At 38.4% G+C, this 19,473-nt stretch overlaps 1 protein-coding gene across 1 annotated transcript in view; it reads right to left on the bottom strand.

The window, feature by feature from the left end:
* The window catches only part of Cow (Proteoglycan Cow), a 711,953-nt gene that overhangs the window by 76,907 nt on the left and 615,573 nt on the right, over positions 1-19,473 (bottom strand). Inside the window, exon 6 of the mRNA XM_065232724.1 lies at positions 13,304-13,479. Within this exon, the coding sequence (XP_065088796.1) occupies positions 13,304-13,479 (176 nt within the window). The remainder of the gene's footprint in view (positions 1-13,303; positions 13,480-19,473) is intronic.

Here is a 19,473-nt window from a genome sequence, read left to right as displayed (position 1 = left end):
CGTCACCCGTCACCCGAGCGTGGAATGCAGATACAGTCCCATCGCGATAATGAAGAAACTAATCAAAATTAACGCTCACCGAAAAAGAGAACGAAAAAAAAAATGAGCTCGCCGGTTGTGTAGAGTAGAGGGGTTTTCAACCTTTTCAAGCCACGAAGCACTTTTATTTGAGTTGAATATTCTTCGTGAAGCACCGATTCTTAAGTATTTCAGTAAACATATTTCAAGCTTCTAATTATGAATTACTTTAGATTTCAATTTCGACGATGAAATGCACATGTTATCCAAAATTTTAGTTTAATATTATGTCTAAATATAGCCCTAACAAATGAAATTAATCCTAATTTGTTATCTTTAATTTTGAAAATATATTGATTTTTATTCATAATCTGAAAGAGCACAATCATATTTTTTCGAATCCAATTTTTAAATCAAGATTAACATAACTCTTAGAAGAAAATTCTTCGAAAAATATCGTCAAGCGTATTGCATTGTTTTGCAACCGGAGCATCCCTCGTTCATGCAATTTTTTTCACTAGTTGCTTTTCCCTCGTTCTGTCAATGCGTCAGTTGTGTTGAATAAAAACAAAACAGATTAAAGTCAATGATGTCGGTTCTACGAAATTTTCCGTAGATCTATAGAATTGATTGAATTTTGCAGAAATACGTAGGCGAAATTCACAGAAGCTCAGTATTTTTAAATGATTTGTTTTGATTGTAAAGTGTGATTTTTTTTGCTGAAAACAAGTTTTTAAACGTGGTAATGCATCACTAATAAGTGCTCTTTCAACCACCATTCATCAATTTCATAATCAATTTGTTCATAAGTTCTGTGTACATCGTACATCGTAATATTACACAACAAGCGGAATGACCAATCGACTGATTGGGTGTAATATTCAACAAGTTTATTTTTCTGTGTTCGTCAGATTAGTATGTGGCACAGTAATGACCCGATTTTGTCAACCCCTCCACGCGCATTGGACTTTTATCATTACATAATTTCATAAAATCGTAATTCCAAATCATTCTCTTGCATCTTCAAGATGGGTGTTTAAGGTATACTTAGGTCCAATAATACCACTGAAAAAGCCCATGGGTGTCGTAGAACATTAGAAAAGATTTTCTTAAAAGGTGCTGGCAAAATCGGGTCTGCAGTTTGATGCAGTTTGATGCACGCAAAACAAAAATTTATTACAATGAATGTTAATTCCATTTCCTATCATCCTCTGTTCATGGACATTGCAGCGAATGTTAGAAGTTGACCTTGCAAACGATGTAATGATTTTTTTTATCTTTTTTTATTCCGTGTTCTGTATATGCTTTCACCTACACAAGCAAGCATTTACCTTGATTGTTATGTATAAACACGGTAGAACGACGCACACACTTGCCTCGATTCTCTTCAGCCGAAAAACAAACCAAGTCGAGTATGCGAGGAAATGAGCCTTCTTGTCTGCTTTTAACCTCTCCATATCCCAAAGCATTAAGAGAGCAGTGGAAAAAGTACAGGTCTGATAATCGCAACGTTCGTGTTTCGAGTTCCCCAGTCGGCAATTTTTTTTTTCACGCGATTAAATTTCACTCACTAATACTCATACATTTTTCTTTCTCCATTTTCTTGCATTGGACTTCAGCTCGGTATATCGCATCCTCCACTAACATCCTCTGATGATGAATCCCACATAATTGTAAGCGAATCTCACATCCCCCGGTTGGGTGTGCCTTGGTCCCCTTATCGTTTTCAAGAGCTGATATATACTAAATTGACTGGAAAAAGAACTGGCATCACTGATAAGTTCGAAATGTAGAGGATTGCTTAACACTTCAGTGGCGCCACCATGACAAATGCAAGTACATTCCCAACTAAAACCTTATTTGCGAAGAATGTGATAGTGAATGTTATGTCTGTTTGTCTGTGATTAAACTAACAAATTGACAGCTTGCTTCCATACAATGTAATTGCACTTATTTAAAACAATTTCAGTGTATGAAAATTGATGAAATTTTGGATTTCGGTTCCATTTTCAATGCAGATAACGAATATGCATTTACCGCAATACCCTTAAGGTGTTTCCTTATAGAGTCCTTTTTCTTATCACACTTCGCAATTTCAACAGCACACAACTCGAGATCTACGAGGTTTGTAAATCTGTAAATTTCAGTCGTTGTTTGCTTCTCTGCAGCAAACAACAAGTAGGGGAATTTACGTATTCTCGGCAACCTAAGCAGCGACCTTCTTTCTATAGCCTTTTTCTCTAAGGAACGCACACATATGCAGTATTGGTTTGTTTACAATCTTTTGCTGCCAGCTGCTCTAACAATTTCAGTCGAAAGAATTGTCAAAAACTGTTTTGAAACGTTTTACAAAGCTCCAATCTTCTCTAGTGAGAGCGAGTATTGTCGGCAACCAGTTTTTCTTCGGCAACCGTTCCATTTGAACTGCATGTAAATCTGCTGTTCTATTATCGGCAACTCGAAATCAGCTACAATTTGTAGTGCGTGTGTTTCATTTCAAGAAAACCCTGCTAGATTGCTTTTTCTCAGTGGTAAAAATATAGTCAAATTGAAGCTGAAAGCATAAAGAATCGTTTGCATGCATTCAGTGAAGTGTTTTAGTAAGAAAATCCAGTGAAAATAGTGTTTCAATTTGGGTTGCCGAAAATAGTCTGTCATGCCGAAGCCGTCATTTCCCCTAGTAGTTTCAGCTACGTGCATTCACAAAAACCTAAATATTTTGGCTTGTGAAATTGCGAAGCGTAATGCGAAAAAGAACGCTACAAGTAATCACCTTAAAGAACGCAATTGGGTTTTGCGGTGACCTGTCATTTTGTTATATCTTGTTCTGGAAATCAGCAATTTTTTTCTTCTGATTTTGGACTTGACCAGCAAACCGTCTAGCAAAATAATGTTGCTGAAACTTCCAGCAAGTTGAACTTCTGTCAACGTTTTACTGAATATTCAGTAAATCTGTTATTTATTGCTGAAGCTGCAGCACAAGCATATATGACTGCGTTTAACTGATTTTCCAGCAAATTTCAACGAAATATTACTGAAACAACAATTAATTATTGTATATCCGTTTCTACTGATTCTTCAGTAAGTTTCTGCTTCCTAGTTCGGAACCCGCTGCCAAATTATTGTATTTCCTTGATTACAATCACAATCACACAAAAGCACGTTTAAAAGTTAAAATAACGCAAATCATAATTTTAGTGATAGGTCATTAGACCATTTCAGTGTACTTCTTTTATTCTTGGGGCCCGTGGATACAATGCCACATGTGCAAGAGAATCAACTTTCCTCCTATCCTCCTATTATTTGCTTGCAAAAAACCACTGATGGAGCACCTGCAAAAACATAAGTTTTTAGCTATAAATCAATAATACCAATCAATTTCTCGGCAACCCAGTTGTCCATCGTTTTGTTATTTATAAAACAAATTCGCTTCGTGCCAAGAATCACGGCAACGAAAGAACGACAATGAAAAATTAAATTTGAAGTCAGATCGTGTAGACAGGTTTTGCCCGACCTGTTATTTAACTAGACAGGACTGGTTTACTGATTATCAGCAAATACTCTGACATTTGTTACTAATACTGACGCTGGGAAACATTTTCCGCGTTAAATTTAATTCGTTGTTAAAAGTGACACTTTGAAAGTTATTTTCTATGTTCGAAAATCCCTGTGAAGAACTTAGGCTATGTTCTACCGTATGCGTGATAATGTTTGCACCATCGTACAAATAAGGTTCCCGTTTCACCTGTGCATACAATGCCTTGGTTTTCTTTGCATGCACGTAACCTATAGCTCATACCCTAGTAGGCTGTGTATAAAAGAAAATGATTTACTTAGTTTGACAGTTGCACCATGATGAAGTGGCAGCGTATTCGTGATTTGTCCCACGCGCAAATGTCGCAAAAAGACATTTCAATCGCCGTGGGAGTGTCCCGGTGGACCGTCAAAAGAATTTTAGACCGAGAAAAGAAAGGACAACTATCCGCGAAGGTAGCCACTGGTCGCTGCTATCAAAAGGAAGATTCAGGTGAATCCAGTGCATTTAATAAGGACAATGGCAAAGGAACACCGGATCAGTGACTTTACGGCACGGAAGATCGTAAAGGAAGATTGCGGGGCGAAGTCGAGGGCACCGAAAAAAACTCACATGATTACCAACCGCATTCGGGAGCTACGAGTCGAACGATGCAAGAAAATCTTGAACTTCCTTAAGCGAAAAAATCCGGTAATCCTGTTCACCGACGAGAGCATGTTTACCGTCGATCCCGTATCAAATTCCAGAACCGACCGGTAAATTAGCACCCGAGTACGGCAAGCCTCAGACAAACATTGACCCGTACCTGGAGAGAAATGGATCCAGACTACATTATTAGAACCTGCCGTGCATTCCGGAAGCGTGTGGAGGCCTTAATTGCAGCAAGTGGAAACTCGATCGATGATTAACATAGTTTAAGCATAGAGGTAACTCTAAGACTAGAAGCTCCCGAAATAACGTGCTCAACTTTTTGGCTCAGCTCTGGTACTCTCTTCGGTCCCAAGCTAATCGAATCACCCCTCGAAACATATGAAAAACCAATAACCCCTCATTTTATCTGTCAAACTTTCATAGCGAATCAAAACAAACATAGTGTAGTACTAGAATTTCGACTAGAATGGGATACGTTAATCGTTTGCTTGGGACCAATAGGCTAGTCAAGTAGTGAGCCAATTTAAAATCGTTAGTTTCGTATTGATTGTTGGTTTAAGACTGTGAGAAACATTCCTCTCTTTGAATAAATAAAAAACTCGAAGACAAAAATTGGCGCAAACATTATCACGCATACGGTATTTGGTGAATTTTCACTTAAATTTGACAGATGAAATATTTTCAAATAAACCTGCTATTGTACCAGACTTATTTCTGACAGGCCAGAAATCAATTTTGACAAACACCTTCTCGAAAATCGGATGATCAACAACAGATGGATTTCCGAACATTATAATTTATTTTCGAAGTGTCAAATGTAAGTGAAAATTCACCAAATGGTGCCTTAGCCTTAGCCAAGGTTGCGTGAAATTTAACTTCTTGTCTGTCAGAAGTAACCACGCTCGGATAGCAGGGTTAATCGATAACTTTTCATCTGTCAAATTTTAACCAAAAGTTAAAATAATCCACCAAATGGTTCAGACCCTGAATTCAAGTAATGTATGATTTTGCTGAACCCATTTCAGCAAATTGTTTTGTCGCGAAAGTCAAAGCTAGCCTCAACTTTTTACTTCCTCTTCGTAATTTCTTCGTGGTGATAGTAAATGTGCTAGAACTGTCAAAGTTCGTCAAATTGATCCAGGATTCGTGAACTTTACTACTTGAGTTAATATTTTCCGCTTTGAACCAACCATCGATCTTCCAAAGTATCAAGGGCCACCCACATTAGATGCGTTTGCTATGCGTTGACATAAATTTGACAGTTAGACAAAAGATTTAGCTGTCACTTTGCCACAACGTGTCAGATCCGGATCTAATCATTGAATAAAATTATTATTCAGCATTAAACGATTTCATTTGATTCAAATTGTCATAACTTTTGGCATTTAATTTTCGATCGTGTGACTAGTTGTTGTCGTTCGCCCGTTCTGTTCTTTGGTAAAATGATGAAATTTCAAGCTGAGTGTATTGTGTCTTAAGTGACATTGACGGATTCTCGTCGTCGACTTTCTCATGGTGAGTATAGCATGGTGATACCATAGAGGCATCTCCAAGACCAGAAGGTCCCGAAGAAACGTGCTCCACTTTTTGGCTCAGCTCTGGTACTATCCTCGGTCCCAAGCCAATCGATGCACCCCTCGAAACATAGGAAAATCCACAAACCCCTCATTTTATCTGTCGACCTTTCATAGCGAATCAAAACAAACATAGTGTAGTACTAGAATTTCAACTAGAACGGGGTACGTTAATGGATTTGCTTGGAACCAATAGGCTAGTCAAATAGTGAGGCAATTTAAAATCGTTAGTTTCCACCGGTTGGTGATGCAGCTTTGACACTATATCAAGAGCCGCAGGTGAAAGGGGCATAAAAGCTTTTTGTAGAGAAACCTTTGTAGGCCCTTTTCTCGCCAACCGAGGGTCGCCCACGCAAACCAACAACATCATCGGGAAGGGGAAAGTTTCCCCTACCCGGTGATGTTGATGGTTTGCGTTGGTGTCATATGGGTGGCGAGAAAACGGCATGAGAAGTTTTGTTTGCAAAAGGCTTGTATGCCTTTTTAACACGGTGTTCTTGATATGGGCGAGGAGATCGCGGGAGGAAAAGTGCGGTTTTAGAACAAATTGTAAACAAACTCATATAAAAATCCAATATGGCAGAATCATGAATTTGAAACATTAGAACATTTATATGTAGTCACCTTGGACTTTCTCTTATAGCGAATTTATTTATTATCGGGGTTGGAACCAGTTCCAACCAACCCAGTGTAAAACCGAACATTTTTTTAAGTGCCTCGGTCAGGTCGCCGCCAGAATCGAAATCAATTAACAGCTAGTTGATCGTAATTGTTTTGTGACATAAGTGGCCATGTGGCGACCCGTTTTGCTTACTGAGCAGAAAATCATGGATTTAATCTCAATCTCCGTCACATGATAGAGTTATAGTGTAAATCGGGTTTCCTTAAAATGAGATAAAGCGTATTGAAATTCGGTTGGAGGAACGAGTACGTAAAAGAATTAATAATCGAGTTTTAGAAAAGACGTGTTCATTGGAAATATATAAAAAAAAATCATCAGTAGTTGTTATTGTCGTCGGTGATTGAAATTTAGTAACAACTAGTTGAACGGAAACTTGATCGTAATTGTTTTGTGATATAAGGAGCTTGGTGGCCTATTGACGACCAATTTTGCTAGCTGAGAAGAAGACCGTGGGTTCAAACCAGAGATGCCAGATTTACAGACATGTCTGTGAATTTACAGACTTTTATTTTTTTCACAGACATTTTTTTCGTTACAGACATTTACAGACTTTTTATTTTTTCACAGATACTTACAGACTTTTGTAATCAAGAGAAAATTTTAAAATTTATTTTTGCTACACTGTTTTACATCTTTAATCAAATTACACGTGCGGTGCATTTTGCAACACGCATTAGAAATTCACGCGTTTTCAAATCCATAACACGAATGAGCTGTCACTGTTATAGACACTCATAGTTGTAGACCTGTCAAAGTGCTGCCATGTTGTATTCAAAGCGAACATTTTTCATATGATTTGTCGGTTTGTTTGGATACGTCAACTCACGTTGGCCGGTCTATAACTTGAATGTCTGTAAACACTGTCACTGAAAAAGTGAATAAAATCGAGGGGGACTAAAGTTTGATTTATTGATATATATCCTATATAATCGTGCTTAAATCTCTAAAAACAAATAATGTTGTAGTTGAAGATGCTAATTTAAAAAAACAGACTAGAGTGGTATTTTTTATACGATAGATGAGGAGATGAAAGCATAGAGTTGATAGTTCCGTTAAAGGCCACCCACATTGGATCCGTTTGCGTTGCGTTGACGTAAATTTGACAGTTAGACAATAGATTTAGCTGTCACTTTGCCGCAACGCGTCAGATCCGGATCTAATGTGCGTGGGCTTTTAGAGTATATAGAGAGTAGAAAGCGAGCTAGGACAACTTTTATGAAGGTACAAATCGGTTTGATTATCTCTCTTTACCAAATTTCCCAGTTGGAGAGGTATGGTGAGGGGTATTCCCCTCCCCCACCACCACCGAAAAAAAAGATGATCGCCGACTCACTCGTGTACCGACGATGTGTTTGAAACAGTTCTATCGATTTTACGGCATTCAAGTTGTTATCTGAAGGAAGGCATCCAGTCGTAGGTTTGGAAATTGCAGCTATTGTTAGCGGTATGTGCTCCTGTCATCGTCGACTTGACGATCTCGAAGGGATACAGGTAGGGTAGGTGCTACTGTACCTTTCGTCTATGTAAATCGTTGACTTCACGCAGAAGTAATATAAAACAAATAGTTAAAGTAAATATTATCGGTCAGGGTCACATCTCTATAAGTAACATGACAGGTAACGATGAAACCCGTTTGTTTATAAGAAAGGAACGTCGTGAAATCTCAACCAACAATTCAAAAAGGCGGATCAGCTTTTGTAATAAAATCTTGTAATGATCTTTTCTCGCAAATCAAAGCTCACCTTGCCAAATCAACAACACCGTCGGCTAAGGGAAATTCTCTCCTATTCGATGGGGGAATTGATTTGCGTAGGTGTGCTTCAGTTTGCAAGATAAGGTCATTACATGTTTGCTGATCCACCTTTTAGTATTTTTTGTTGATAAATCTGTTCGAAAATCATATGTTAAAAAATCATTTATGGTGATTCCTAGAAGAGTCCACATATTGCCTGATGATGGCTGAGATGCCCTATCACTTCAAGTGTTCTAGAGCACACATTTCGGACACAGTTGTGACATCACTCATGAAGTTGCATCAAATGTGAAGTTCCAGTTTCATTGTTGTATGTTTTGTGGCAGCTATGCTCTTGAAATTTTGAGGTGATAATTTAAGCGCATTACAAACATTATAGGAAGTACGGAAACGCATATGTCACGAATGGGAATTCTCCGATATCTCCAAGGTCATTACTGATTTCCATCACTACCTTAATAGAATTCCCCAATCTCAGGCATCCGGTGAAGATCAGCATCGATGGCACCTATCGTTTAGTCTTGGGTTTTGTCACGTTTGGCCATCAATTATGTTGCCAAATATCCGGACAAATATCGTTGCTTCCAGAGTTTGAACATGCAACAATCACAAAAGCAGGGGCTGTCATTATTTTGCAAAATGTGATGAATAGGTTGCGTTTCAGTAACCCTGATCCTGATTCATCAACACTTTTCGAGCACGAAGTGTTTAGAATCGTATTAATAAACTTATAAATTGCTCTTCAAATTGCCGATTTCTCTACATTTAGGTGGTGAAAAGTTGAATCTCTCACTAAGATGTGCTCGTTCCCCCGCTGCTGGCGTTCAAAAGGACCAGTACTAAGTAACTAACGGATTTCCTCACTACATGGCTCAAATACATAAACTACTCAAACTCTAGAAAACGTAGTTTACTTGTAGAATGAGTAAAATTTCCCGAGTCTCATAAATCTATTTCGAATATGACAAAAATCGACGAAAAATTTACACGTGAAAGAATAAATCACATATCCAATGGAAAATATTCATTAGAATTTCACATAACTTTCATGTGATATCATAATTGGGAATTGTACCACAAAATCACATGAACCTTATGTGTCAAATGAAGTTTAATTGAATTAATTGATTTGATTCATGTGAAATTCAGATAGACATAATTGGGTTTGTTAATGGAAAAAAATATTATGTGCATTCCCAATGGAAACTACACGAAAACTTTTTCCGTGTACTAATTTCATATATATATATCGAGATGTTGCTCATATTAGAAAACAAATTCCTGTAAAATCTAAAAGTTTTACTAAGTCTATGAGTTACCTACGTTTTCAACAATATGAGTGAACCAATCTCAACTTTCAGTTGACCTCATTTGTCGTGTAATTGTAATTTATCTTTTTATTAATTGCTTTTAACGTATACGGCGTAAATGGATGCATTCCCAATTCCAATTAGGTTCAATTCGTTAAAAACAAGTCATTTTTGCTCGAACATGACTTTTGCAGACATTTCAAATTTCGCATCTTTTTCATGACCACCCCCCTCCCTCCTCTCCCCTTCGTCACACGCAAAACTTGTGATAATTTTATGCAGGCCAATTACAGGCATTTCTGAAATTCACAGACATTTTTCGCAGACTTTTGAAAAAAAAATCTGGCATCTCTGGTTCAAACCCAAGCTTTTTCGCGCTATTGAATCTTTAGGACATCAATTCAGCATATCGTTTACCAAAACGAATCCTGCTGCAAACCCAGCCCTTATATCCACACAGATAAAAATTCTGAATTTCAATAGTGATGTTAACATTCATTCACGTACACTTGTATTTCATTTCATGCAACCGAGCAACTTGTAAGCAATGTTGTTTACAACAATCGGCTTTTGTATACAATATTTGCTACATGGCATGAAATGTCTCAGAACTTTACATGATATATAATGTAAACTTATATGGTATGTGACGCTCCATTTATGTGCATCATACTGAACAGAAATTTACACTACTTTTTCGTGCACAGTTTACGAAAGAGGAGCGAGAAGCATATTTAACTATTGTTTGATGAAAAAGTTTAGCGAAATGATTTTGATGCTTTGAAGTAAAATTTGCCATATATTTTCACTCTATCCCTTCATAAATAGAATGATACCTGGTGAACTTGAATATTTTTTATATCGATGGACTGCCATACTTGTATTTGTTTATTCGTACCGGTAGAGTAAAACATTCGGTTCGATTTGACAGCTCAAACATGGTTCCAATTTGAGGTCCCATCACCCAGGTTAAAAAGATACTCAAGTCAAGTTGAACAATATTGACGAAAACCTTCGTTTTACCTAACCAAATGACATGCTTCATTAAAGCTCCACAGCACTAAGTGCTTCGCGGAGCACGATCTGAAGACCCTTGGTGTATAGAAAATTGGATTCTTATCAGAGTAAGCAATTTCGTTGCTCCTCTGCAGCAGCACTGCTTGTTCATGGCTCTGCATATAAAGGGTGATACGGTCAAAATTTGGTCAAGGGAAAACGCGTGTAAATCGGTGAAATCGTTTATTTAAAAAATCAAATTAAATTTCTTTTTCAAGTTCAATTAGTATAAAATTCAGGAAAAATATTCAGTTAGGCTTCCGCTTTTCCAAATCCGAATTGCCGGGCCTTACGCTTGACCCCTGCCATCAGATTTTGTACAGCCACCTTCTTCGCCGCAGAAAGCCAGTTTGCCTTGAACTGCTGCTCGCCCTTAGCAGTTTTTTTGGTCTTCTTTAGGTTCCGCTTGACAATAGCCCAGTATTTCTCAATTGGGCGGAGCTCTGGCGTGTTGGGAGGGTTCTTGTCCTTGGGAACTACCTGCACGTTGTTGGCGGCGTACCACTCCATGGCCTTTTTACCGTAATGGCAAGATGCCAAATCCGGCCAAAACAGTACGGAACAACCGTGTTTCTTCAGGAAAGGCAGCAGACGTTTATTCAAATACTCTTTCACGTAAATTTCTTGGTTGAAAGTCCCGGAAGCTATGAAAATGCTGCTTTTCAAGCCACAGGTACAGATGGCTTGCCAAACCAGATATTTCTTTGCGAACTTTGACAGTTTCATGTGCTTGAAAACATCTGCTACCTTTCCCATTCCTTTTGCCGTATAAAACTATAAGCGTATAAGCTGTTTGTAGTCGGCTTTGATGTAGGTTTCGTCGTCCATTACCACGCAGTCAAACTTCGTCAGCATCGTCGTGTACAGCCTCCGGGATCGCGCTTTGGCCGTCGTATTTTGTTTATCATCGCGATTTGGAGTCACTACCTTCTTGTAAGTCGATAGTCCGGCTCGTTTTTTGGCTCGATGCACGGTTGTAGACGATACACCCAGCTTATTTGCGGCATCTCGGAGAGAGAGGTTAGGGTTTCGCTTGAAACTACCGGCAACTATCTTTGTCGTCTCAGCGGCTTCCGGTTTTCGATTTCCCCCCGATCCAGACTTCCTGGCTGTCGACAAACGTTCCCCAAACACTTTAATTACATTTGTAACGGTTGATTTGGCAACTTTTAGCGATTTTGCCAACTTTGCGTGCGAGTAGCTCGGATTTTCGCGATGCGCGAGCAAAATTTTGATACGCTGCTCTTCTTGCTTGGACGGCATTTTGACAACTGAAGAGTGAATTCCAAAATCAAAATAGGAGCAACATTCTACACACACACACCTTCAAAATGAGGGGTGTTCAGGTTTTTTAAATGCAAAATTGAAAGAAATACGTCAAGTTGATATTGACCAAATTTTGACCGTATCACCCTTTAGCTATCGAACGAAGAACTTTAAACAGAAAAAAGAGTGCACGGGAGAGAGTGGGGAGATTGAAGCGATGGAATTGGAGATCAATCGAAATAGTCGAGTAAGAAAGTGAAATGGTACCGTAGTTCGCGGGGAAAATTGATCACATACTAATGTAAATATAGAAGTAAGTATCTACATTAAACGAAATTTGCAATCTATTGGTAATAGAAGCAGTAGCTATTATGTGTCTATCATTCTGCATGATAACTTATCATATTAAGTTGAATTAATTGATAAATTGAATCAAATAAACAGTTCGAAAAAATAGTGTAAATTTCTGTTCAATATGATGCACATAAAAGGAGCATCACATCTCATCTAAGTTTACACTATTTATCGTGTTAAGTTCTGAGAAATTTCATGAAATGTAGCAAATATTGTATACAAAAGTCCATATGTGTAAACAACATTGCTTACAAGTTCCTCAATTGCGTGAAATTAAATACAAGTTTACGTGAATTAATGTTTACATCACAATTATCATTATGATTTTTTTGCTGTGTAGGCATATGGTGTACACTTAGAAAAATTCATGTAAGTTTAGGTGCTCTGAGACTGACATACACGAGCATCAATTTCAACATAAAATGGACTCATAATGGAGGCGAAATATAGCTCAATCAATCGTACTTTTCGTCGAGCAACGATCTTTTCAGTCTCGCAGCACTTAATATTACATGACATGTTTGTTTACGTCTCATCTTCTATGTCAATGGCGGATTCCGTCACGTGTAAAATTAGTTATTTATTAGTGTGTATATAAAACATTAAAGATAAGAAATAAGCTTTGCGATGAAGATTGCCTTAGCCAACCCTATCAATCGACAACGACTCTCAAACGGCGGCAAGTTTTGGGGGACATTCCATGGCAAGTTTCTTAAGTGGGTCCATTTGTCATAATTTTCCCAGAATTGCTGACTCCCGCACTTCTATTTACAGAAAGACACCAGTAATCACCCGAAAATAGTCTTATTTATCCAATTTTTCACGGAAAATTCCCTCGTAATTACTCATTCTTGACTGAAGAGCACATTTAATGGCATTTTGGCCCCATCCCTCACACCGCGGCAAGCTCATTAGCCGGCTAAAGCTCTCTCCCTCTTTACTTTCACCATACCACGTGCCCCTCAGGCCCTCGTTTAGCAGGGCCCAAATAGAAAAATCAATACCGCCCTACTCCCGGTGCGACCCAATCGCGCCATCCGCCTTTTGCAGAAGAAGCCAATAAAGAAGGAACAGTAAAAATGAACTTGTACAAAATGGGCTTACCTTGCCGCCATTGCTGCCGCTGCTACCACTCGATGAGGAACTGCTTCCGTCCATGCCGCCCCCGTTGGCGTTGATGTCGTTGCTTTCGATCGTCCGCTGATACTTGGCGTTGAATGCGTTCATTCGATCGGCCATCCGTTGCTGCTTCTTCAGATCTGACGAGGCCTGGCTCATGTCTGCTCGAAGGAAGAAAAAAGAAACATACGAACGAGGGGTGAGTAAATAGTAATTAGATTAAAGTGCTTCAGCTTTTGGCTTCCGTTCGTGTACTATATATATGACGGTACGGAGTGGTATACTGCACTAGGGAAAGTTTCGCTTGAAATGGTTGTCAGCCGGGTCAGTACGGGACGAACTCAACTTTCCACATTATACATATAGTGCTGGTAGGCCAACGCATCGTAATCCCAATCTAGGAAGAGCGCTTCGAAGCCCAAGAGTACATTTTCTCAGAATGAATGGACGGACAAAACAAGCAAAGCGGACGGCCGTCAGGAAGAATTGCTCATCAATCAGATTATCAAAAAGAAATTTGTGCAATCAGCTGGAAGTTTATGGGCAATTAGTTTTTCGGTTGCTGGTGGCGGTGGATTTGAGCGAACGATGCGCAAGATGGAACAGCCAACCACTACGGATGCTAATTAGTTTGTACTGAGATAGATAGATAGGTGGAAGAAGAAGCAAGAATTTTCCACCTCGCTGCTGGTTGGATTTTTCCACGTCGTTGCTACCAACGAAACGAAATAATCCTGCCTAATCCACTTGGATGCGTAGAAGGACATTGTGGATGTACGTATATGACACGACATCTGGTCTAATGAGGATGACACTCAAGGATCATTGTTTTCGTGGTGCCGTTTCCGAGTATATTCGGGTGGATTTTTGTGGATTGCGAGAACGATGAATTGGAGTTGATGAGAAGGAAGGAATCTCGCTGCTCGTTGGATCTTAAGATAAGCATGTGTTTCAATGAAATGTTTAAAATATTTCATCTAAAATTTTCAAAGAATTTATGGTTATCGATGGCTTACTTTAAAATTTATTTTACCAGTTGCTTAAGGTGATACGGCACGTCATGTAACAATGGCTGTCCCCACAATCATTAAATAAACGTGTTTTGGTATGCGTACGAAAGACATCTTCCTACAAAATAGTAAATTACTAATTACATACCTTAAAAAATTGGCCAAAACTGTATGAATAAGATCTGGATACATATTTGTGCACTTTCTCACCAAAATATTACCAGTTCATTCACGCATTCGCAATATTTGCATGAAAAAGTACGATCAGTCGATTTTGTTCTACTCAGGGCATGTTATTTAACTAACTGTTTTCACTAGCTTCCACTTTTCAGAACCACACTAAAAACAATTACGACACGTGCTTCTACAAGCACTTTCAATTTAATTCACTTTTAAAGATGATATTTACATAAATGATATCATTTGCATCGTTAAAAACGCGAGCCGCGAATAATTTTGTAAGCTGAAAATGTTTTGTTTACCTTTTTTCTACACACCACATTACGAAGGTGTGTGTACAAATCATCTATCATCGTTTCCAGTGTTGTCAATTAAATTGAAACAAAGTGTTTAAAAACAATGTTTTTATTGCTTTTGAAGGTTCTTCAACTGTGTTCAATTTAGAAACCATCACTAATAAATATTAAAACAATATCTTATTTCGTTTTTTTTTTCAGAAAATAAATGGAAGTAAATAAACCTACAAATCTTCTATAGAGAACCTATTTGTCATTCTGGTTGCACTGGTCGAAGCCATCAGCTGATATTAAAAAGGCGGGAAAAGAATGATGCAAAAACATAAACATACCCGATAAGAAAAAACGTACTTAGCGGCCAGTTCACATTTACCTTATTTTTTCTTTGAGTATAATCACGATCATATTCACCTACTCTTGGCATAACTGACTTACTTTTGGGTAGAAAGCAAATTTTCAATTCCATAAGATTTGAACACAAGTGAATGAAAACTACTTTGATTCACTTTACCTACTTTTGGCTTCCTGTAATAAAGTGGCGAGATGTGTGAAAATAACTTTCTTTTGGGTACTTTTTCCTTACCATGCAGCTGGAGGTTTGAGTGCTGGAATCATTTTTGGACCGATCGTGTGTAACCAAAGTGTACAAAGTGTGGCTTTGAATTAATCATAGTAGTATGATTACTTGACTTGGTTGGCCTTAGTGGCTAGGCGTATGATATTTTTCTGTATAGAAAGGGATGTCCTTGGGAGGTGGTAGATCGTTAATTTTGGCAGATTTAATAGAAATGTAGTAATGGTGTCAATAATGGATGATAAATAGACATTCGACCTATTAATAACGAACTCTAGCAGCTATGTTTACGGTAGTTGCGACAGTGCATGATGTACACCCACACCCCTACAGCATCAATGATAATCATTTCACTGACACATAGAAACGAGAGAAAAAAAAAAGCAAAAAAGCGTGACGTATCGTATCACCTTAAACTAGCTCAATATTTGTAGTTTTCAATATAGGGGAAATCGCTCTAATGTTGGCCTTTGGATCAAAGATTGGGCCCATCGCTAAACATTTGCTATTTATAAATTTTATCTAGATGAAGGCATCATTGGGACGGTACTAATGGATACTTTGGTCGCTATTGAAAATTTAGTCGATTGCTGAATTTATGTATGGGCTCAAATTAGGCACATTTAGGCGGACATTACATCCATTTCAAACATTAGCGACACCGGTGGTATAGTGGTAAGCGTCACTGCCTCTGACTCCGAAAGGCCTGGTTTCAATTCCAGTCGGTGCCGTCGGGATTTTCTGCGGCATCAAAACTCTGATCACGCCTTCCTTCGGAAGGGAAGTAAAGCCTTAGGTCCCCGGCCCATGAGATGGATGGATCGATAGGTAGGTTCCAGGTGCCTTCCTGTCGTCGGTAGCATTGGTACTCGGTACGGAAAACAAGATCGACGGAAAACAAATCGAGGAGCTTTCCGGCACTGCACAGCTTATCATCCTTGGATTTATCCTGACTTCTCTCGAAATTCTTGCATCTTCCCGTGGTGTTGTTGCTCGTTTTCGTCCACGGCCAACACTGTCAACAACGGAACCAAACTGCTTGATTTGTATACAGATCTTTTGCACTGCCGGAACCGGAAAAAATAATCCAGTTTAAAGCTTACACTGAACTTTTCTGTTATATTATGATACGGAATACCTTTTTGGTATCGTCGTTAACTATCAAATTACTCACTTGCAGTGATATTTTCATGTTTTCTTCACAGTTTAACAACTAAAACAGCAAAACACCAAAACACCAGTACCACAAAATTGATGACAAGTATTCAGTCATAATTATGTCAACAATGATGCGGATAAAAGCGCAGCTCTGGTGTTTAATAGTGGAATTATAATACAGTATTCGCTTTTTTTGCCGCTTCAAAAAGTGGGTTTTAAGAAACAATAATGTTACTGTCATCAACGATTGGCTCACTTCTTGACTAGCCTATTGGTCCCAAGTACAACTATAAGCGTACCCCATTCTATCTTAAATTCTAGTACTACACTATGTTTGTTTTGATTCGCTATGCAATGTTTGATAGATATAATGAGGGGTTAGTGAATTTTCGTATGTTTCGAGGGGTGCATCGATTAGCTTGGGACCAAAGAGTTGAGCACGTTTCTTCGGGACCTTCGCAAGTAACAATTTTAGTTTTATCATAGTCTTGTAGGTCATAATTTGGTCTTAAAGAATGATTTAAATCTTCATGAATCTTGAAATTTTACTTGAAATCAATCAATTTTATACCACATACACCATTATATTCTCTTTTTACAACTTTCATATTATGTCTTCACTGTAGAGAAATACTGACTGACTTGCAATCTGTCCACGTACGGGGCAAACGGTGATTTTACAATTGTTTCTACCACGATAGCTTACATATAAAATTTTTAGAATTTCTTTTGGTGTCATTGGAAGAAAAGTGTTTGAATTCTTTTGCTGCAGTTTTCCGAGTGAAGTAGTTCTAGTATAAAGCCTGAACGAGACATATCCTGTTTCGAAGCTACTTGAAGATAGAGAAGCAGGCTCATGTCAATAAACAATTGTCCGATCTCCAATTCCTTGCATGTCCGATCATTGTTCAACACCTGACACAATCAACGAACTGTAAAATCGTAAGATTATTGATACATTTTCAACTGTAAATAAAATTAATATGAAGAAATTGGGTAAGATCGAAGAGTGCTGTGCTTGAAGAAAGAAGCGAAAAATTTTCCTCCCGTCTTATTTTTAACCGAATTAACTTTACAGAGCCGAAGATTCTTGTTCACTATACAATACATCTTAAAACTATAGTCAAATGGTACAACATAATAAACATTTTATCTTTCGCTATCCAATAAGCCTCCTCCACCAGAACGGGAGCCGCTTCCAGTGGTTTCATTGTATGGCAGATACGCCAACGGGGAGCAGAGCGCTTCCATTGCAGCAATGGACGCAAAACGTGGTCAGCACTCACACATTCATCACGAAACGGTTGCTTTGCAAAGTCGACTGAAAGAACTGCTGATGAAGAACAATGAGGAGGAAAACTCAATGGTTGCTGCCGAGTAAACAGACGATCGCGTGACACACATTGAAAGTGGTCTGCTTCTGTTTACAGCCGAGTGAAAACAGAGACTTGAATTTTCTTAATAGAATTCCACAGTATCGAGACTACATTCGGGATATTCTATGCAAGCTCTACCACAAACTGGATTGGTTCATATCGGTTCCCGTGAAGTGAATCGTCTACAATTGGTACATCTTCTCCAACAAACACATAAAGGCAGCTTGTTAGGTTCACTTGGCCAGATTTGGTGAGTTCGTTTCATTTTGTTCTTTTAATACTTAACTTCCGAGTACTAGTGATATCGGCGGCGGTGACATAGAACGTGTTCGCGATCTCGGTCGGAATCGAAAATTATGATGAATTCCTCCGAGGAGGTCATTTCAAGTGAATGCCCCTAATTTGGGCCCATACATAAATTCAGCAATCCACTAAATTTTCAATAGCGACCAAAAATGTTTATGAGTACCGTCCCAATGACGCGTTCATCTAGATAAAATTGATAAATAGCATATTTTTAGCGGTGGGCCCAATCTTAGATCCATAGGCCAACATTAGAGCCATTTCCTTTACTACCGTTTTTCTACTGATTCTTCGTTTTGCGTGACAAGTTAATACTTTCAGCCCATCGATAGTGGAATAGCGTAGGATCCACATTGTAAAGATTCCCTATTTTCAGTTTTTTTTACAGGCTGGAGTTGTTGTTTGAACCATTTAGTTTATCAATTTAATTTATTTTTCAGTAACTCCACATAATTGTGATTTCATATCTTCCTCCTACAAGATGGATGTTTAAGACACACATACTTTGCTAGCTGACAAAATGGGGTCATTGCTGTATAATTATTCTCTTTTTTCAGCCTTAATTCAGACTGGATCTATTGATTTTAGTTATTTGTAATGATTCACTCTTACAGCTTTCACCCTGTTTTTGTTTGTTGATTTGATTTGTTTGAATTGGTTTCCAACTCTTTGGTGTTGGCAGTCGCGGGCAGTCAATTTTGCTCATGCTCATGCTCTAAGTTTATTTTCAGCTTTTCGATGATGGAACGACTTCAGATTTATATTATAATGATCTACCATTTTGTTTAGGCTTCAGGCAAATCCAAGTATAATGCATGATAACACTAATTCATTTAAAACCATGGTCGCATCACTTATCAAAGTGAATCCTGATCCAACTTACTATCAACATCTCCTTTCCTGTGTCTTTTGTTGGGGTGCAGAGGTAAACACGGCCCACAAACAACAAAGGTGACTCTAATATTCCTTCCCCGTTATTGATCTACAAAATATGGAGTCAATGAAACTTGTACAATGATAATGGACGGTCACTCCCAGCCCCATTCAGTGGATTCATTGTACAATTTCACTGACTCTGATCAATGACGGAGTAGTAACCATTGATATGCGCAGTCAGTCTAAGCTAAGCACCTTTTTGAAAACCGGACGATCAACAAGAGAGGGATTTTCGAAGAGTATAATTTATTTTCGAAGTGTCAAATTTAAGTGAAAATTCACCAAATGGAACACAGCCTTAAACTTGAATCATTTCACAGCA

This window comes from Ochlerotatus camptorhynchus, unplaced genomic scaffold (assembly GCF_037179485.1).
Source record: "Ochlerotatus camptorhynchus isolate MF236.1 unplaced genomic scaffold, CSIRO-AGI_Acam_v1.1 ptg000371l, whole genome shotgun sequence".
NCBI lineage: Eukaryota > Metazoa > Arthropoda > Insecta > Diptera > Culicidae > Ochlerotatus > Ochlerotatus camptorhynchus.
This window is presented reverse-complemented; position numbering and strand designations above follow the sequence as displayed.